Raw genomic sequence first — 22070 nt, 5'->3', positions numbered from 1 at the left:
AAGCAGCAGCCCTCAGGCCAGGGCTGTGGGATTCCTAGTGTATATCTGTGACTGTACCCCACTGCAGAGGAGGTGAGAGAGAGTACCAGGAAGGAGAGGATGTGGGGCTGGCTTCCAGCACCGGGAGAGTCCACTGTTTACAACAGTTATCGTGAAGGAGACATGCTGATTGGGGTGGAATTCTTGGTGACTGGGTGATCTGAACCTGGCCATGAAGGATATTATAGGCACTATTCTATCTTAAGGTAAATGTGGGCCTGGCGAGATGGATCAGTGGTGAAAATGCTCACCATACATACTATACCACCTGAGTTCAAACATGAGAACCCACAGCGCAAGGAGAAAAACCAACTCCCTGAAGGCTGGCCTTTGACCTCTGCAAGTATCCTATGGCACCCTTAGACCTGGATATCCACAATACTCACACAGTCATTGCAATCTGAAAGATGATCAAGCTAAATAGGATGCTGACTTTGGCAACGTATTGGTACCCTGGGAAAATCATGGGCACAGAGCTGTCCCCAGCTGCTGCTCTGCCTGGCCCTGGGTTTTGGTGTCCTTGGCTACACAAAGGGGGAGAGTGGAGAGTGGGAGAGTTGTGGCACCGGGCCAAGCGACAGGGACACTGAAGTGCAGACTCAGGAAGAAAGGGCTTCATGCCAGACAAAAACAGAGAAAATTGCTTCACATGAGACCAGGAAAGAGGAACCAATGTGAGCAGGGGAGGCCCAGGAAAGTTAGTCATATGAACAGGCTGAGCAGGAAGAACGGAGGTGATGGGAAAGAACACTGTGTGGAGGAGCGGTAGGAACCCAATCAAGATGAGCCTTGAATCTCAAGTTAGGAATGGCACTGGGAAGCCCAAGAGCTGGCCAGTCACCTAGTGGTATAGAGGATAAATTTGGGGAAGTGAGGATGGAAGAGACTATCTTGAGACTCAAGTGAGACAGACTGTGGAGAAGCCAACTGGGCCCAGGGTGTGGTGTAGAGGAGGGGGTTCTGGGAGTGGTCATGGGTGGGACAACGAGAGGAGGGAATGAGTGACAGATCTGACTCCAGTACTGTGCCGAAGAGCTACGTGCCACTAGGATATGGAGAAATCAGTGGATTCAGTGTGACCCATGAGGGCTTAATGCAGCCTTGGAGGGCCATGTGCAGTTAGCCAGTGTGTCACATACAAGCTTGGGGCTGGAGTTTCTGAGAACACCCTAGGCTGGGATGACTGGGAGTTGCCTGTCTAAGAATAAAACTGTGAGCAAGTTTCCAGCGAGGTTTGTAGAGGAGTCCTGAGGTACGTCATCATCTGCTAGGTAGGTACAGAAGCCACCTAGAGACAAATAGTGTCTCTGAAAGTTTAAGAAATAAATAGCCAAGGAGTCTGCAAAGGGTCCAGATCATGTGATGTATATAAAGGGTCCAGTCTGTATATCATCCCTTCCATTATTGGCCTCCTCACCATTATAGGAACCCACATCCTGAAGCCTGTGGCACATGGTACCTGAAGATGCCTGGGCTGTCTACTCCCTTGCCCTAATATTCTGCTAGTTCTGTCCAAGTGGTAGCACAGTGGAATGGCTGTGCCTCAGGTGCCTGATGTTCTCTCACAGGGACGGCCAGGCCTCACTTCCTCCAGCATAAGACAAGGCCAGGAACAGTCTTACTGAAAGGAAATACCACTGTGGCCACCATTCCTGTTAGGGACCATATGCCTGTTGCCTCACATCAGCAGTATCTTTTGGCTGGTCTGGAACCTGGGACTTGCTGATTAGACCACACTGAATAGGTAGTGAACACCAGGGATGTGCCTTTCTCGGCCTACCCCAGCACTGGGATTACAGGTGTGTGCTACCACACTCTGCTTTTTATGTGGCTGCTGGGGATCAAACTCAGGCCCTCACGCTCGTAGTAGTAAGCACTTTACCAACTGAACTATGTCCCCAGCCCTGCTTCAACTTTAAAAATGTTTGTGTTTATTTAGTGGGCTGAGGGCCGTAATAGCTTGATATATAGCAAATCTGTCATGATACATGTGTGGATGTCAGAGGCCCACTTGCAGCAGTCAGTTCTGCCCTTCTACCTTGTGCGCTCTAGGGATTGAATAGGTCACCATCAGGCTTGGTAGCAAGTGCCATCTCACTGGCCCCCACTTTGGTTTTAGCGGTTAGATTGACAGGGCAAAAATATGCAGGGTTGATGGCAGCGCAGCAGCATGCTAGCATGAGGCGAGGAGATGAGGACCGCTCTTTGCTGAGGAAGGCCTTGCTTTCTTTAGGCCTTTATTGGAAACAAACACCTACTTGCCTGGGGTGGGGAGGCTACTGAGGAAGGCTCTGAACACCAGATTTATCATGTTAGGATGAGCAGCCTCCAGAGGGTACTCTCTGCCAAGCACTGGTGTAACCTCTGGGAACCGGACTCTCTGTAGGAAATAAAGCTCACCAAGGCCAAGAAACATCAGCCCCTTCTCAAGTCTCTGCGATGTTACTAGAAAGCCCATCAAGGGTATCAGTCATCTCTGGCTAGGGAAAGAACAAGAAAACCTATTCTGGAACAGCCAGCTTGGAAGCCTTGGGGAGGAATAAGAGGTGGGACTCCTGAAGTGTGTTCATTTGCATAATTTTAGCAATGCAGGGGCTTCAGAAATTGGGAAGGTCCTTGAAAGAACAGGACAGTACCCTCCTGTATCTGCAGTTTCTCAGGGTGGCCAATAGGGGGCAGCAATTCAAATCTGATGTCCAGGTCATTCTCCCTCTGGACAGACATCTACTATAGCATAAAGTTAGGTGAAGGTGAAATAGATGAGGAAAAGGAGAACTTTAACAGATTCATCGTGCTTGTGCCTGTTTGAAACTTTTGGTCAAGGTTCAAGCATCTAATGCTTCCAGTAAGTTCCCTGGATCAGGAAGCTCGAGGAGTTCCTTTTGAGAGAAGGCTTCCCATGGTAGTTGCTATTTTCCCATCCCCAGATGCAAGGTAAAACAAAGGGAAGTGCTGAGAAGTCAACATGATGTTATGATTCAGTGACCTGTAAAGACATCCTGGACTGATCCCACGTTTAGTCGGATGTGGGGAGTTTTCATTTTCAGAACTGCTGTTTAGAAAGACTATCCCATGGGCTGGCCCAAGTGTGCTGGCCTGTGAGCCCAGCTTTATGCAAGGTAGAGGGAGGAAAATAAAAGTTTAAGCAACTTAGTGAGACTGTTTTTCTAAATAAAAATATAAAAAGGAAACTGGGGGTTTAGCTCAGTGGCAGGGCACCTGCCTAACAGGTGCAAGGCCCTGGGTTCAATTCCCAGCACAAACACAAAACAAAGATAAACAACAATAACAACAGTAAAACATAAGCCTCATTGAGGCAGGCCCTGTGACTAATTAGTTGGATGAGTAAGGTCACCTCTTGGGTTCTCATGACCTTGATGGTTAAAAGACGAATATGAGGGGCAGGAGAGATGACTCAACTGGGCAGTCTTGAATTTGATACTCAGAATTCAACATAAGAAATACAGGCATAGTGGCCCAGCTTGGAATCCTCCCACTGGGAGGGCAGAGACAAGAGGATCCCTCAATGGCCAGCTAGTCTAGCCTACTTGGTCTGTTCCAGAACACTGAGACACACTGTCAAAAAAAAGTGGAAAGCACCTGAGAAACGGGAAGTCAAGTTGTCCTCTGGCCTCCACAATACACACACACACATGCACGTGCATACCTGCACACACACACACACACACACACACACACACACACACACACACACACACACACACACACACAATGTCGAGGGCTGAGACAGCTCCAAGATCTCTTCCGGCATTAGGGCACTACCATGCTAGATCCTTCTTGTGGGGCATGACAGCAATGCCTCCCCCATTCATCTATGCTGAGCAGATGTTTCTTCCTCACTTGCATAGCCAGGTCAGGTCCCTGGATGCATCCTGTATCCCACGCATCCCACACGGGGCAAAAAAGTGCAGCCCTTCCTCTGAGATGAACTTGCCCATTTCAGCGAGATTTTTTTCTTCTTCTCATCTTCTGCCTAGTTTGTTTTCCTCACGTATGTGCTGGGAGTGGCCTGGCTGGGTGTATTCGGCTTCTCTGCAGTGCCCGTGTTCATGTTCTACAACATATGGTCAACCTGCGAAGTCATCAAGTCCCCACAAACCAACGGGACCTCGGGTGTTGAGCAGATCTGTGTGGATGTCCGGCAATATGGTACCTCCTTTCAATCCTGTCCGTATTACTCCTTCATCGTCTTGTGCCTATGTCTAGCTTGCAATTAGCACATAGACCTCTTTTTAATCATCATCACACATTCCCTGCCTTCTTCATGAATAGTTCACACTCTTCTCTATTTTCTGGAGGCAAGCAATGTGAGATTTGTAAAAATATATTTCAGCCGGGGGGTGGTGGCACACGCCTTTAATCCCAGCACTCAGGAGGCAGAGGCAGGTGGATCTCTGTGAGTTCAAGGCCAGCCTGGGCTACAGAGTGAGAATCAGGACAGGTGCCAAAGCTACACAGAGAAACCCTGTCTCGAAAAAAAAAACAAAAAAAAAAATTAAAAAAAAATATTTTTCAAGTTAGGTATATAGTTTAAAAAAATAAGCAAAACGACTTTATAATGCAGTTCAATGAGAAAAAAAACCTTTTAGATACCCACTGCACGAATTTTTTTTTTCAGTTTTTCTTTTTTGCCCTTCTTCTTCTTTGTTTTTATTTTTATCTCACTATGCAGTCCAGGCTGGCCGGCTAGCCTTGCACTCATGGCTCCACTTCAGCCTCTTGGGTGCTGGGATCCTGGCATGTGTTCCTATGCCCAGACCTTTTCAGTTTCACACCGACTTTTCACCTAATACATCTGCATGCCTGGCTCTTTAAAGGGAGTGTTTTTTAAATGGCAATTGCTTCAACTTATCTGTACTGAAAAACAACATAAAATGCAGATGTCTTTCAAAGTCACCATGATGGACTCTGGGAGAGCGGTCTTCAGTAGTCAAAAGCTGGCTCAGACGATTTTTTTCTCCCAAATGGGATCCTCAAAGCACAGCTCCTGTGACAAGCCACAGAAGGCGCCTCTGGGACCTCTAACCAATTAATTTGGGGGGAAATTGACTTCCTTGCTCAGGGAACACCACATCCTAAAGAGGGAGCGTAATTACTGTTCTAGCTAAGATAGTAGGAAATGTGTTCTTGCCAAAAAAACGGGGGTGGGGAGGAAGAGAGCTTTCCATTAGAAATGAATATGGAATGTGTCCTGGACAAAGATGGCTCTTTCATTTTTTTACATAGATTTTCTTCTGTGGCTCATTCTCAACATCTTATCTTATAGCATGGTATAAAACCTGCCCCAAACTGCCCACAACAGATCTCTTCTCACAAAGGTTCGGCCTTAAGACAGATTGAAAGGGTCTCAGGTTAGTTTTTAAAGTCCTCATAAAGCTGGGCGGGGTGGCACATGTCTATAATCATAGGAGTCAAGAAGCCGAGGCAGCAAATTTGCCAGTTCCTGGCTTGCCTGGGCCACAGAGTCCGACCCTGCTTCAAAACAGAGTTTCCATAAGAAATATGTGCAAATAATCTCTGCACTCCTTACAAAGAAACTCACTAACTCTTGTTGCCATGGTGATAATTTAAAAAAAAAAAAATCCTCTCTCTGCCCAGCTGGTTATTTTTGACAGTATTTGCTTGAGATAGGAGAGAATGAGGACTTAACAGAAGTCCCTCCTTACTTCCTGGGAGAAGTTTAAATTGAGCCATGCGAAATATTTAAGCATATTCCCATGCATTAAAGAGGGACAAGAGTGGTGACCTAGTGGACAGTTGTCACTGCAGAGAGAACTCAAGAGTTACAGCTAGAAAAAGAGTACAAGCTGTGCTCCTGTGGCCAGGACACAGACTTTCAGATTCATGTGACCTGAGCAGCACAATCATACTTCATGAGGGGGTTCCCCTGCATATTAAATTCACTACAGGAAAAAAAAATCTAGCCTTGAAAATGTGGGCCAGGCACCGCACTACACACATTTAATTCCAGAATTCAGGAGGCACAACGGCAGGCAGATCTCTTCAAGGCCAGACCGGTCAAAATAACTAGTCCCTGGCCAGCCAGGGCTACATAGTGAAACCTTACCTACAAAACTAAAATAAAATCTGACATTTACAAATACTGAGCTCCACTGAACAAAGTACAATGTAAGGAGCAAAAAGGCTCAGCAGTTGAAATCTTGCATGGAATAAAGTGACTTTGCTCTTGCTCTGTTGCCCAAATAGACTTCGTCCCGCATTGCCTAATCTTCAGACACCAGGTACCCTGATTGAAAAGGAATATAGCTAACCATTGTAACTGGAATCCAAAGTGGAAAGGTCTAGTAGGAATGTGAGGTGGGCTGAGATCACAGCAAAGCAGTTGTATGTGCTTAGCATGTGCAAGGACGCTAAATTCAATCCCTAGCATTGAGGGTGGGAGAGACCACCACCACCCCCACAACAAAACTAAAGCAACCTAAATTGAAGCCAAGCCACTGGGCACTACAGCTCGTCCTCACATTCTGTTGTGGTTCACTTTGCAGGTATCATTCCCTGGAATGCTTTCCCAGGCAAAATCTGTGGCTCTGCCCTGGAGAACATCTGCAACACGAATGAGGTAAACCAGTCACAGTTCTGAACATTCACACACTTGGTGACTTACAACCTAAGTTGAGAAACAGGGCTCTAGATGATGGCCAGAGTGCTAGGAAAGGAAGATCTTTCATGTAAACTGCTGACTCCGTGTAACCATTACTCTATTTTCCACCGACAAAAAATAATGTCCATTTCACATGGTCCAGCCCAATCTAGGAAGGATCCTTAAGATGATGGGCTTTTATTCTCTGCAATAGTTTGTGATTCCAAACATAAAAATCTGAGAAATGATTTTTAGAAATGTTTTCAGAAGAAAACACTTGTCACAGGCAAATTGAAGTTAATTCCATTATCTAAAAAATCTGGGGCTGGCCAGGTGGTGGTGGCACACACCTTTAATCCCAGCACTCAGGAGGCAGAGCCTGGCGGATCTCTGTGAGTTCAAGGCCAGCCTGGTTACAGAGCAAGATCCAAGACAGGCACCAAAAATACACAGAGAAACCCTGTCTCAAATAACCAAAAAAAAAAAAAAAAAAAAAAAAAAAAGCCCTGGGGCTCAGCAGTTAAGAATACTTAGTGCTGTTCAGGAGGACCAGGTTTCAATTCTCAGCACCCATATAGCAGCTCTCAACCATCTGTTAACTCCAGTCGCAAAAGACCCAACATGCTCTTTTGGCACACATGTGGTGCACATATTATTATACATGCATATAAAACATCCATACCCACAAATACAATTAAAAACAATAAAACATCCTAAATTTGTGCATATGTCAGATTTTTTTAATCATTTCTCTTTCCAGAACAACTTGTTATGAGAGCCTTTTTTTTTTCTTTTTAGTCCTTATTTGGCAACATACCCCACACTCTGAAATCAAACTTTCTTAACACTATTTGTCAGCTGTGGGCTTACAACTGTTTATGAAACGAAAGTCTTCAATGCGCTGGTGGGCGTGTGTATATTTAAGAAAACACTGATGTGTTTTTGGACAGCACCAAGTTATGGAAATAATCGGCCTCTACCCTATCTGGCTTGTCAGTCTGAATAGCCATAACATGGAGTGTTGGCTCAGAGCAGAGGCTCCTAACCTTGGCTGCACATTGCAGTCATCAAGGGACCACGCTATACCCAAGGTTGAGGCTCAGACCTCCTCCGCTATTCCAGTGTGATTGGTCTGGGGTGCAGCCTGAGCATCAGAAAGGCTTGAGGCTCCCACAGTGGTTATAACATGAGCCAGGGCTCCAAGGGCATGTGGGCCTATGGCCAGGCTGGCAGCCAATACCTGTGAAGGACAGTAAAGCAGCATGTAAGGCCCTTCACTCCACACAAAATGCTCACGGTGCCCTGTTCTTTCCTAGTTCTACATGTCCTATCACCTGTTCATTGTGGCTTGTGCTGGAGCTGGTGCCACCGTCATTGCTCTGGTGAGTATCTACCCCAGAACCACCCTAGTGAAGCACTTCTTCCCCTGCCTCCAAACCACAGATTTCCCTTTCAGGTTTTACCAGCAGAGGAAGCAAAGGATCTGTGTATTCAGCTGTGGTTAACTGTTCCCTCTGGAAACTTACCGATGTCTAGTTTGCAGGAAGTACTAGTAGCTGCCTTGGCACCGACTGATGCAATTTGGACACTGGAAAGAAGAGAGGGTACCAACACCTGCTGACTAGGCATAGCATGTTGCCTTATCGCATTTAGCAATTAGTTCCATGATGTCATTCATGGACAGAGACTCACGTGAGGCACTGCCCATTTCTCTGAAAAGAAATGTTGACTTCCAAATAGAAATATAATATACACATATAGTTGATCTCCTTATGTGCAGAAATAATATTCTATAAAGTCAATTCAAATGCTAAATTGTATATATTGAACATAGCCTGTTGGGGAAATACAGAGTAGCCTCTGGGTCACATTATTCCATATATATTTCAGTGTAAGACACCTTAATGTATTTTTTTTTTTGATTCATTATTACTGAGTTCATGGCTAAGATCACTATCACGCATGCCTGGATAAAGGTTCTATCACACACATTATCTCTGGAAGGCACTAGTACACCTTTCTTGGGAGCTATTTTAGCAAATGTGGCACTAAATAGTATGCTTGTTTACAGCGTGAGCACAGAACAAAGGCAGCAAAGCCTTACCTCAGTAGACCTCAGCTAGAACTGTGCACACAACAGGACTCAAATCTTTAACTGCTTTGCACATGTCCAGTCATGGGTGAGAGAATATTGTTTTGGTGGTTACATATCTTATCAAGTAGGCAAACTTGGAATCTGCACATAATGAGAATCAACTTATAAGCAAATAGGCTTGCATGCATGTGTGTGTATAACTGGTGGTGGCCGGGGGGGCTTGGTTTATGACTTGTAGAAAACTAATTTAAGATTGGGAGAGCAAGATTTCAGCTGCTCGAGGATGGCCCATCCCCAGTTTTTCTAACCATGAAGTCATTCCTTCCCATGAAATCACCATGGTGACCTGTTCTCTTGGCTGAGCAACAGGCAGGAAGAAGACTAATTGCTGCTGAGCAGGCAGTTTGGGAAAGATGAGAAGAAATAGGGCAGTGAGCTTCATCTCTCATACTGCTGACCCAGCTCTCTATCTTGTTATTCTTGAAACACATCCAAGGCTTTTTAATAAGCTTATTGAGGGCAGAGCCAAGGACTTACATTATGTATGTGTGATCAGAAAAAGTCATGTGCTAGATGAGAAAAATCATCTGCTTTGATTAGAAGGTGGGGAGAAAGCCCTTAGACTGTGAGCTGGCACTCATGCCTGCCCCAGTTTAGAGGTGTCGCGCCATCTGCCCCCACTGCCTGTGTCTTACTATCCTGTTTTGTTCTCTTCCACCAGCTGATCTACATGATGGCTACCACATATAACTATGCGGTTTTGAAGTTTAAGAGTCGGGAAGATTGCTGCACTAAGTTCTAAATTGCATAAGGCTGATAAGGAGCTTTAGAGAGCTCGGCTGTGTAGCGTGAATATCACTGACACTCCAGACTAAAGCAGAATCTAGCTTTCTGCAGTTTTGCTACAGTAATTTGTAAATAGCTTCAGTTAACTCACTTTGCATGGTAGACTAAATAATGACTTACTGTACGTGGGTTACAAAAGAATGGGGTCTGGCTATTTCCACAGTTTGAAAAGGGTTGTTATTTACTGACACTGGTGAGTATCCTTTGAAAAATAATTTTCTCGAACTTAAACTTGGAGCAGTATCTCTAAATGAAGTATTAACACTTTGACATACCTGCATCTCCCGTTATTCTCGCTTGCTTGATAACCAGTCTTAATGATGGAAAAGAAAACAAGTGCTGAAGATGAAAAAGTTATAAACTAGATTTCATTTTGTCATACTCTTTTCTAGGAAACATTTTGCAAGTATATTTTAAATTCCATTTAAAAGATTCTTATATCACATGGTTCGTTTATTACCAAGTAAATGCCCTTTCAAGTAGACCAGATAAAAATTTGAAGAAGGGTTTCACCCATTTGATTTTTCTGAAAAACAATTACGTATTTTTGGCGTACCAGTCACTTCTTTAGAACCCACAAAACTAGTAACTTCAAATTGTCTTGATGAATAGTAACTGTTCCCTCACACCTAGGTTCTTAAGTTGCATGTAAGATTTTAACGGGGAGAGAAGTTGGCCCAGATCTAAAGGTTTCATATATGTTGAGAAGGAAGTATGATATGAGAAGGAAGTATGGCATTTAAGGAAACTGAGCTGTGTAGATTCATGTTTCAGGCAATAGGATAATACACGGGAAGGATGTCTGTGCCACATAAAACTGTAAAGAATAATAAGGATTTTTATGTGAAATGAACTTAGAGGAAATGAAGTAATGGCAATTATAAAAGGAAGAATATAGTTTTCACTGCTAAAAATGTGTTAACATACAAACTGCATACCTTTAATTTTGGTTTTGACATTTAATTTTTCCATGTTAAATATATAGTTCTATAATTATTTACTCAAAATAAACATTCTTCACACTTGTAGGCCGTTGGGGGGATTTTTATTTTTTACCCACTGATAAGTCTTTGCCCTACATTTTTTTTTTAACCTAAAAAGCAATGTTTCTGAACTTCTCCATTTGTCTTTGAAATGACTCTCCAAATGGTCAAAGGCACTGTCATAGGTTTCATTTTGACTTCTTAACTAAAATAACTTTGGCCATTTTATTCCCAAGTTGACTCTATTTGCATACTAACTTGTCTTCAGCCTCTTAGTCGGAAGCAAACTAGTAGAGCATGCTCTGCGTCTGACAGCTCTGCTAGCAGGGGAGCATTAATATCGATAACCCTCGCCCCTCTCCGGCTGATCCGTCTAATCTGACTACCAGCTCGCTTTGCCTTCTCACATGCTCACTAGCCATCATGCTCACCCTTCTTTTCCAGATCCACTTCCTCATGATACTGTCTTCTAACTGGGCTTACTTAAAGGATGCAAGCAAAATGCAGGCTTACCAGGATATCAAAGCAAAGGAAGAACAGGAACTGCAAGATATCCAGTCTCGGTCAAAAGAACAACTCAATTCTTACACTTAAAAGTGTTTGCCAGAGTGGGGTCAGCCGACGAATTTACAGCTCTGACAAATCATCAGACAGCTGCTCTGCAGTACAGATGTGTATCCCACCAAACTAATGTAGACATACCAACATTTCACTGTCTGTCTCAAGCTGCTGGGGTGGATCTTTAGGAAAACCTTCCAGTGGGCAAATCATTTTCTTTAGAACAAATATTGGAGGTTTCATGTTAGCCATTTTAAAAGGCAACACTTTGACAGAATGACCGTTCTCATCCTTTGGAAAGTCGTGGCATGTGCACTTAACTGCTGGAGCAGTGCTAACACAGGAAATGGAATTACATCATGCTCCTTGAAAGGGACCTGTGGCGTGCCAGTATCAAAGGATGTGAGTCTAGATTTATATATGCCACCTGTCCTCAAGTGTTATCAAAACTAGAATTGATGTGAAGTTCATTTCTGATAGTTGACCTCTATTAACCTTTGGCTCATCAAAGATGTGATTCCTTCAAACTTGTAAAAATTAGCATCCCCAAGGACTCACTCATTCATTTCCCACGCCACTCAGAAATCTATCTTGTAGTAAAGCTAAAATGAGCTGCAGTTATGCTAAATTTATCAGTGCAGAAGGTGGATTCTGACTTGAGCTCTGCAGGCTCAGCTTTGTAGTAGCTCACATCGTAACAAAATGCTAGTGACGATTTGGGGATCACCATTCTTGTTTGGAAACAAATGTCAGCTCTGCCTTAATATTTGCTTTAAATTTCTAAGAATTTATATTGTAACAAGAGACCCAAATTTCTTCATAGACTTCTGTTCCATGAATATTTTTCTTAATTAAGAAGTGTTACCTTGTTAAAATGACCACCATTCTTAACCATTTTTACGTGGTCTGGATAGTGAGTTTACAGTTTCATATCAACTATCTAAAACCTAACTACAAATTGACCACAGATCTCTGACCTCCTACTTTTATAGACTTTAATACATAAGTAATTTAAATTAGGGTTGGTATTTGTTTTCTCTAAACCTTAATTTCCTGGAATAATAATGTTTGATGTTCAGCAAGAAAACTGCTTGAGTTTAAGCCATTTTCAAAAGAAACTTGCCTTCTAACTCATTGTGTTCCAGAATATTAAGTGACTAATAGGTACTGGGTATTAGTGATGGTAAGCTTTGTGTTGTTCTTTCTGGAATGATCCATATAACTGTGGGGTGCATCAGTGCTTTTCAAAGGGGCTGCATACTATAGGGTTAACTATGTATATTCATGTTAAGAGTTACCTTGTGGTTTGGCTGTTTCCTGGATTTTAAAACATATACATGTGCAAAAATGTATTCAAATGAAAGGAAGCATACCTTTATCAAGATGCTATTAAAATTGAACATCAACTATCATATTTCATTTGGATTTTTTCTTTTGGTCAATGCCGAAAAACGCCTATTTGGATTCTTTTTAATTGGGAGACGCTCTCTTCTGTGTAGAACAGTTGTTCCAAGATAGCTTAGTGTTTTGTTTTCCTGTTGCATGACAGAATTCCTATTTTTCCCAGCAGTGGAGGTGCTGTTAGAGTCCAGTGTTCTAGAAGAGGCCGTGTCTAAAGCCTAATTTTACTTTTCTAATTCTGGTAGCTATTGCCAGGAATTTATGGAAGTTTTGTTGACGTAGTCTAATATTTTTTATGTAAAGAGCATTAAATTTTGCTATGTATAAATTTTTGTAACCTAACAGTGAATCAATATTTTCTATCAGTGCCAAGGGCTTCCTGTAGTTCTATTCAAGTGTTACAATAAATATTTGTAGATAATAGTCAATACTTGTGTATGCTTATTTTAAAGATCTATTTAGGTGGAAATAGTTGTGGATGTACTAAAGAGTAATGAAATAAAATTATAGCTTCATTTGCTTGCCTTTTACCATACATAAATCTTATCTTTCTCTGTTTGCAGCATGGTGTCATTTTTAAATAATGTATGTCAAGATTTCACATTGGTAGACAAATGTAGTCTATGGGAGAATGCTATGGGTTTTATTTTCGCGCGCGCACACACACACACACACACACACATCTGTTTTTAGCAAGAGCAATTTGAGAAATATTGTAACCAACTGCACTGTATTATATATAAAATGCCACTAGCACTTAAAAGGTCTGTGAAAGGCTCAGGGTTTTCATAACTAGTTTCTCCAATAAAAGGCCATCTATCTATCTACAGAATTAACACATAGCTTAATCTTGGGCAAAGTAGAAATAATGGGGAACCTTAATAGGGTCTATATGCGCTAACTGATTTTCAAACCCAAAGTCTAGGGGAAAGGATCTATTTGGGGATATAATGAAACCTAATTCTAACAGTTATTCTTTGAAGCAGCAGCACTAAATTTATTACTTGAAATTCCATTCTATAATTTGAAACATTACTGTCAGTATGATTATGCATTTGGATTGTCTACACCTGACCTTTCTTAGTGAGGCCCAGCTTTTGGCATTATGGACATAATAACATCTCTATATGAGGTGGTGACTTTGGATTACTACCCTTCATTCACATACTGCAGAACAAGCAGGAGCTCAAATGCAATGCAATTTGCCTCACTTAATACCTCCTGCTTAGGTGGCGTTTTGTGTCATTGGATAAGCCACAGGAACCTCCTGAATAAACTCTAATGGTTTAACAAAATCAGTTTTAATTGATAGTAATTCCACCATCAAATATAGGAACCTCCAGAGGGCATGGTTTTTCCAATTACCTCTTGTAAAACATTTTAGAAGATGAATATGAGACAAAACAAAACTCCCCAAATTAGTGGGGCGGTGAGGGTGAACACCTTTAATTTCCAGCACTTGGGAGGCACAGGCAGGCAGATCTCTGTGAGTTCAAGGCCAGCCTGGTCTACAAAGTGAGTTCCAGGACGGCCAGGGCAGTCAAAGTTACAGGGGAAACCTATATACGAAGAAAATCAGTAAGTCCATTCATTGTAAATAAGGATCAAGTAAAGATGTTGGTTTACTCCTACTATAAAATATCTTAGACCAGGTAACTTATAAAGAAAGAAATTTGGGTTTGGGTTTGATTTTTTGGTTATTCGGGACAGGAATTCTCTGTGTAGCTCTGGGTGTCCTGGAACTCAAATTCACTGAGATCCACCTGCCCCTGACTGCCAAGTGATGTGATTAAAGGTGTGCACCCCCACCACCCCACTAATTTGGGGGGGGTTGTTTTGTTTTTACAGTTCTGGAGACTGAGAAGCTCAATAACTAAGTGCTGGTAACTTCAGTGATTGGTGCTTTTCTAGTGGTCAAGTTCTTTGTACTTCTGAAAGGGGTGATTGCCGTCTCCCCAAAATGTGAGAGGCAAATAATGGGCCTATAGTAAGGTCTATTAGTCTATTTAAGAGGGTTCTGCCTTCATGCCTTAATCATCTCCTAGAGGTCAACCTCTTAATACCATCACACTAGGGTTTAAGTTCCAACATGAATATTGGAGGATCTACACATTTAACCACAGCAAATGGCAAAATATTATTTATAGACATTACAATGGAAAAAAATCTGTGTTCCTGTCTAGGGAGAACACTGCTGGATGGCTGGCTTCCTGTTTTACACGCCAGAGCCTAAGTGTAGAGCAGGAGGAACACAGCTTAAATGTATCAAATCCAGGCCTGGAGCCCAAAACCAGAAAGGGGAGTGTCATTTTAGTGTAATGAATAAATTCCATGGCTAAAGAAAGGATGGCGATGCATGCCTTAAAAGGGAGGCAAAGGCAGATGAATTTGTGTGAGTTCAAGGCCAGCCAAGGCTTCAGACATGTCTCAAAAAAATAAAAGGGATGCTGGAGGGGGTCAACTGATTCTGTTACTGTTGTTTCATAAATTATGGTACTTAATTAAAACCATGTTTAAAAAAATCACTACACACAAAGTTTTTATTGACAATTTTAATCACAGAAAAAAAAAGTATACCATTACACAACTTCTTGTATGTAAGAAGCGGGACAGCTAATGGAATTACCACATGTCATCTGGTTCTTCATGAGAAAAGCCTGGAGAACTAAAAAGAAAAATTAGATATTTAAAAAAATCATGTCAACTTCTAGATCAGTTGTTTTCAAACTATAGGTCATGATGGGGGGTATGGTGGGGGCAGTGAGTGTCAAATGACCCTTTCAACAGGGGTTGCCTAAGACCACCAGAAAACAGATATTTACATTACAATTCATAACAGTAGCAAAATTAGTTATAAAGCAGCAATGAAAATAATGTTATGGCTGGGGCTCACCACAACATGAGGAACTAACTGTATTAAAGGGTTGCAGCATTGGGAAGGTTGAGAACCACTGCTCTAGACCTTCATAATGTTCCTACTCCTTTGCAAATAAAACCACAATTTCAACTAAAATCGCAATGGACTTTTTTGAAGCCAGTGTTGTTTTGGCTGGTTGGTTGGTTGTTGTTGTTTTTAACGCAGGGTCTCATGTGTCCCTGGCTGGTCCCAAACTATGTACCTGAAATTGACCTTAAATTTCTAAACCTCTTGTTTCCACCTCTGAGGCATGCAGCACCACACCCTGTTTATGAGGTGTTGGGGACTGAACCCAGAGATTCCCAATTCTAGCTAAACACTAACTGAGCTAAATCTCCATCTCTTTTAAATTCATTTATTTCAGAGACTCACTATGTAGCCCAAGCTAGCTTCAAATGCTGGAATTACCAGAATATACTACTATGCCCAACTTTCAAAAGTCAGGCAAGGTCTCCCCTGGGGAGTCAGCCTAGCCTGGCAGACTCAGCCAAGGCAGGTCCAGTCCCCTCCTCCCTACACCAAGGCTGAGCAGTGTCTCAGCATAGGCACTAGGTTCCAAAAACCCAGCCCATGCACCAAGGACAGGTCCTGGTCCCACTGCCTGGGGGCCTCCTAACTAGTTTAAGCTAATCAACTGTCTCACTTATCCAGAGGTCCTAGTCTAGTTCCATGGGGACTTCTCAGCTATTGGTTCACAGTTCATGTGTTTCCACTAGTTTGGCTATTTGTCCCTGTGCTTTGTCCAACCTTGGTCTCAACAATTCTCACTCATACAATCCCTCCTCTCTCTCGCCGATTGGACTCCTGGAGCTCCACCTGGGGCCTGGCCATGGATCTCTGCATCTGCTTCCATCAGACACTGGCTAAGAGTTCTATCATGACAGCCAGAGTGTTCGACCATCTGATCACCAGAGCAGGTCAGCTCAGGCACTCTTTCGACCATTGCCAATAGTCTACAGAGGAGTCATCTTTGTGGATTTCTGGGGACCTCTCTGCTTCTTCCTATTCCCCTGGGGTCTTCATTCATCATGGTTATCTCCCTCTCCATTCTCCCACACTGCTCCTGATCCAGCTGGGACCTCCCTCTCCCCTGAGCTCTCTTTCTCTAGACCCTTGCCCTCCATTACCCCCAACCCCCCAGTTTGCTCATGTGTCGGGGGTGGATTGGGGGGAGGGTTGGGGGGTGGGAGGATGGGGGAATCTGTGGCTGATATGTGAAATTAAGTTAACTATAAAATAAAATAACTATTAAAAAATTTGGGGGCTGGAGAGATGGCTCAGAGGTTAAGAGCACTGACTGCTCCTCCAAAGGTCCTGAGTTCAATTCCCAGCAACCACATGGTGGCTCATAACCATCTGTAATGAGATCTGGTGCCCTCTTCTGGCCTGCAGTCATACATTCTGGATACATAATAAATAAATAAATCTTAAAAAATATATATATAAAAAAAAATTCAAAGAAAACAGAAAAAAAAGAAAGAACTCACAGGGATGAAGAAAAATTTATCATCCATTCTTCTCCACCACCACCCCCCCCCCCCCCCCCACAGAGTGTTCACATTAATGTGTTCTCACTGAGTCAATCTGCACTGCCCAAAGTAAATTCTCTAACTTTGAACCACATAATATATTTACATACTATAATAAAAAAGTCAGTAATTTCTTTAAGGCAAGCCCAACAACTATCTGATCCTTTTTAGGTGACAGAGTGAGCAACAATGGTTTGCCCGAGGGACATGCTTAAGGGAGCCATACCTTTCATCCTTGTCACTAGGTGCCACCGTGTCCGCTGGTGAGCACTCTCTGCCGGATTTCTTTGAGCTCTTCCATAGGATGCAGAAAGAATTTTGAAACAGGTTAATGTCATGAAATGGAGGCTCTTACACTTGATCTTAGCAGGAAGGCCAAGAATCAGTACACTTTGATTCCTCTAATTATTTTGGAAACATATGTAAGAGCCTAATAAAAGGCCTCTTTAGAGTCAAATTTAGCAAGCACATCAAGATAATCCAATCACATGCATTTTCAATACTCATAATTCAGACAGAATAATTTTTCACAATTCATAACTCAATGACACATTACTACTGCTTGTTTTCAAATAAGACATCCCAACTGATAAAAAAAGACAACAGTTTCAATGTTTTACCTAAACCAAGACTGAAATTTTGTCAACAGTGTAATATATTTCTAAATATTCAAGTTCCGTTTCAAATATTCACTTTTTAGCCTTTACCCCTTTTGTCTTCAAGAGAGAACATATGTCCCCAGTGATCACCCTCTCCTCTGCCACCCCACGTTGCTATCCATAGCACAGGCACCTTATCTGCACTTGATTGCTCCTGTCGCTGCTGGATGATTTTCATGTATTTCTCTAAAGGATTTTCATCAGGAGCTGATTTGTCCTTTTGTTCTTGAACACTTTTTTCTAATTCTTCTTCTATTTCAATCTTCAGTGATTCTTCAATCATCCTCTAGAAACAGGCCAGTGCCAAAATAGGAAATACATGAACATGTTTTACAAGTTTCTCAGTGTTTAAAAATCATAGTAATATGATCCTTATCATGGAAGCACAATTTGCATACCAGACAAATGTGTGTGTATTTAAATTGAAGTCACTGCTACTATCAGACAAATACGTCATTTCAAGGAAAGAAGGGACTAACCAGGAGGCCAAGAAACAGTTCTAAGCTATGTTACATGGCCAAAGTAATCCACCTGCCTAGCACTAAAATCAGAACACGAAAGGCAAGGAGAGAGGTAGACAAAGATGTGTGTGCCTAGAAGCCACTGCCGACTGACTGGAAGCACCCCCTTGCCTCGGCTCCTCCAGGCTGGCTAGCTAGCTCTGTTGGAATGCATGTACAGAGGGAAGTTACACAACAGATGAGGGGTACATGTGACTGTCCTTTCAAAACCAAGATGCTCGCAAGGCAAGCAGAGCAAGGAGAGGAGAGGGAATGCCTTTGAAGTTACCTGCTGCTTCTCTGACCTCACAGCACTACTGGCTCACAGCCCTGAGCTCAAGGTACTTGCTGAAGGTGTCCACTGGAGAAACTTGTACAGGGATTTAAGTGACACATTACCCGCTCCTGCTCCAGTTTCTCCAACTCTCTTCTTTCCCTATCCAGAGCTTCTTGCCGTTCATTCTGCCTTTGTTCTTCTCTCTGCCTCCGTTCTTTCACGTGCAATTCCCATAGCTGTTGTTCTTCCTTTTGTTCTTTAGTTTGGCTCTGATCAGCACCTAACAGGACAGAAAATAGAGTGAGTAGCTGCCAACATCAGATTTTTCACATCTAGTCTTCTGCAGGCCTGCTTGATTTTCTACTGATTCTGATGAACTACTCTAAACTATTGCTCTATTTTTATTGTCTTCCAGCCCACAGACTGACCCCTCGCAACATACCCAGACTTTTATTTTCCTGAGATGGATATAAGCCACACCACAAATAACCTCAACTGTCCTCCCTCCATCCCATATCCTTTTCACACATCTCTTCTCTCCCTGCTTCAACCTCTCCATAGCAAATCCTGCTTTTCTGCCTTCACATTTGAGTGCAATCCCTCCCCTATCCTCAGAACCATTAGTCCCTATATCCACAAGTTTCAAAACCCTCTCTCCTTACTCCTAAAAAGATGCTCATTCCAACCCCAAACAGAACAGAACAGAACTCCCTCCTCTGCTTCATCCTCATCACCACTCTAGCTATGTCACTATTCCTATCCCTATGCACCAATCCTGGTCCTTCCTAGGGATCATCTTTTTCCATTGTTATTTTATGTGTTCAGTTGTTTTGCTTGCATGTGTGTCTGTCCACTATGTGTATGCAATGTCCAAGAAGGCCAGAAGAGGGTGTCAGATACCCTTGGACTGGAGTTACAGATAGCTGTAAGCTGCCACTGGGCTGATGGGAATCAAACCTGGGTCTTCTGGAAGATCCATCAGTGCTTTTTAACCACTGTGCCACCTCTCCAGCCCCTCCCTAGGGATCATCTTAACCACTAATCATTTCCATGTCTTTCTTTATTCCCAACCATTCTCTCCAGGCTCACAACCAGGTTTTTAATGGGCTTTCTGTCATAGGCATGGAGAAATTCCACAATACTAGTCTCCTCCCAGAGTTACGCTGGTTCTTTCATCATCTTTGTCTAGATAGGCCACAGAGACACACAAATATAGTGCTAGCAATTCAAGAGGTTGAGCCTACAAGTTCAAGGGCAGCCCAGGCAACATAGTTTATCCCATATCCACTGAGCCACCAGGGCTTATGTGCTTCTACAATTCATCTTGCTGCTACAAAGACAGTTCTGTGAGGTCCTCCTTACCCTCCGAGTAATACATAAACAAGCCGAGTTAATTGCCAGTATCTTATCCCTTCTTTCTAAAGCATCATGTATGCTTATTTTCCCCACTTTTATTTCTCCTGAGCAAGGCCCATTTTCCTAGTCAGGGTTTCTATTGCTATGAAGAGACACCATGATCACAGCAACTCTTACAAAAGAAAAACATTTCACTGAAGTGGCTTACATTTTCAGAGATTTAGTTCATTATCATGGTGCGACATGGTGGTGTGCAGGCACACATGATGCTGGAGTAGGAGCTGAGTCCTATATCTTGACCCACAGGCAACAGGAAGTGAACTGTCACACTGGGTGTGGCTTGAGCATATATGAGACCTGAAAGTCCACCTTCACTGTGACACACTTCCTCCAACAAGACCACACCTACTCCAACAAAGTCATACCTCCTAATAGTGCCACTCCCTATGAGTTTATGAGGGCAATTACATTCCAACTACCACATCCATGTTTTAATTACTTGTCTGTTCCCTTTCATTCTTTGTACAGGTCCCTATCCTTTAAAGGTTTAATTAAGTCCCAATTTCACGATGACAATGCACAATGTCACAGGTTCACCACAGGACTTCAGACTCTTGTGTTGTGCCTTGTCCCAAACGCTTAGGAGGAATGGAGTTACCTTTACTGACAATAGAATGACAGCACAGATATTCATTCATTCTCTCTCTCTCTCTCTCTCTCTCTCTCTCTCTCTCTCACACACACACACACACACACACACACAACCCATCCATCCATCCATCCATCCATCCATCCATCCATCCATCCATCTATCCATCCATCTATGTTTGTCATGAAATTAAAATAGTAGAGGCTCACACTTCCACAGGCACAACCACCCTGTCCTTCCTTACTGGTGGAGGAGAGGTTACTTCAAATAGTTCTACTTTCCCACAGGGAGTAGCAATAACAAAATAGGACTGTTGCTGAGAGAGAGGAAAAAGAAGAAAGGAAAAAAGAGGTAAGAGGAGGTAGGAGGAAAAAGAGGAAACAGAGCAAGATGAAAAGGGGAATCAGAAAGGGAGACGAAGTGGCAGTATTATATAGAAACTTCTTTGGACACAAAAGCCAAAATCAGAAGTGTATGCATTAGGCACCTACCTCTAGGACACAACATTTTGACCTTTTTTGTCCCTAGATCAAGAGGCAGAGACAAATATATGAGAATTTCTCACATGACCAACACATAACCATGCTGCTTACAAGTTATTTAAAAAGCCACGGATGTAGTCTCCTACACATCTCAAGGCAGCTACTCATTGATTCCCTTTAGCTATTATTTTGGCTCCTTCCCTCAGGTCTGAGCATGGCTGCTATACCTTCTGCCTCTCCTTCACTGTACCCACCCCTTTTTCCCAGACTCTCCATGAAGGTAGGAGCTTGGTTTGGCTCGCTGATTATACCCAGACCCAACAGAGAGGTGCATGGTTGAGTTTGGTTAAATGAATTACCTTCCAAAGCACACTTACTCAGGAGTGAGTATAATCAAAATCAATTGCTCCTTTCAGTAGTTCCTCATCTTCCTGAGTACTGTAGCTTAAACCAAGAAACCACTACGGAGAGACTTTGAGTATGTGTGTGGAGGGTGATGATGGTGTTCTGTTTAGGCAGCACTAAGAGGCAGCTTAAGTAAGACATTTCCTTTCAAGTTTGAGGCCAAGAAGAAAAGGACCTGGCTGTTGGCTGGGCTGGACCAAAGCACAAACCTCCTGGCAGTTCTGCTCTCTGCTCTCACTACCACCTGACAGAGAAGTGGATAAGCTGAAGAAGAGAAGGAAGCACTGGCCAGGCAGAAGTCTGATGATCAATTTCCTCCAGTGACAATGTAACGCTATCAAAGTTTCCCAAGATTGAAATATGAAGTTTTTTCTATCCTAACTTATGACAAAAGTAAAATAAGACAATAAATACTAAAATGTTGTGATTATATTAATGAAATACAATGGGACCTGGCCATTACTTCAGATTTTTACCACAATTTCTAAGGATGATAAGGTTCCTTATGGAACAATTTTTGCAGAAGAGGAGTCTTAAGGGAAATAATTGCTCTGTCTAACTCTGACCAAGTAAACGTTTTTTAAAAAAGACTTAATGAGCCGGGCGGTGGTGGCGCACGCCTTTAATCCCAGCACTCGGGAGGCAGAGGCAGGCGGATCTCTGTGAGTTTGAGGCCAGCCTGGACTACCAAGTGAGTCCCAGGAAGGGCGCAAAGCTACACAGAGAAACCCTGTCTCGAAAAACCAAAAAAA

The 22070-nt window shown here is 42.8% G+C and overlaps 2 protein-coding genes across 11 annotated transcripts in view; one reads left to right on the top strand and one right to left on the bottom strand.

The window, feature by feature from the left end:
- The window catches only part of Gpm6b (glycoprotein M6B), a 154416-nt gene extending 141314 nt beyond the window's left edge, over window positions 1-13102 (top strand). For 4 of the 7 annotated variants that reach the window (XM_028883536.2, XM_028883539.2, XM_028883533.2 and 1 more), the window contains 4 exons: window positions 4038-4209; window positions 6567-6640; window positions 7978-8043; window positions 11030-13102. In XM_028883536.2, the coding sequence (XP_028739369.1) occupies window positions 4038-4209; window positions 6567-6640; window positions 7978-8043; window positions 11030-11179 (462 nt within the window). In that variant the 3' untranslated portion in view covers window positions 11180-13102. Of the gene's footprint in view, window positions 1-4037; window positions 4210-6566; window positions 6641-7977; window positions 8044-9477 lie in introns of all 7 variants that reach the window. The other 3 variants (XM_028883534.2, XM_028883537.2, XM_028883538.1) reach the window with 2 other exon arrangements.
- A 1980-nt stretch (window positions 13103-15082) lies between these two features.
- Window positions 15083-22070, bottom strand: part of Ofd1 (OFD1 centriole and centriolar satellite protein) — a 52325-nt gene continuing 45337 nt past the window's right edge. For 3 of the 4 annotated variants that reach the window (XM_037199411.1, XM_028883540.2, XM_028883541.2), the window contains 3 exons: window positions 18549-18706; window positions 17783-17935; window positions 16966-17284 (listed from right to left, as the gene is read on the bottom strand). In XM_037199411.1, coding sequence (XP_037055306.1) covers window positions 17144-17284; window positions 17783-17935; window positions 18549-18706 — 452 coding nt within the window. In that variant the 3' untranslated portion in view covers window positions 16966-17143. Of the gene's footprint in view, window positions 15210-16965; window positions 17285-17782; window positions 17936-18548; window positions 18707-22070 lie in introns of those variants that run through there. The other variant, XM_037199412.1, reaches the window with a different exon arrangement.

This window comes from Peromyscus leucopus, chromosome X (genome assembly GCF_004664715.2).
Source record: "Peromyscus leucopus breed LL Stock chromosome X, UCI_PerLeu_2.1, whole genome shotgun sequence".
NCBI lineage: Eukaryota > Metazoa > Chordata > Mammalia > Rodentia > Cricetidae > Peromyscus > Peromyscus leucopus.
This window is presented reverse-complemented; position numbering and strand designations above follow the sequence as displayed.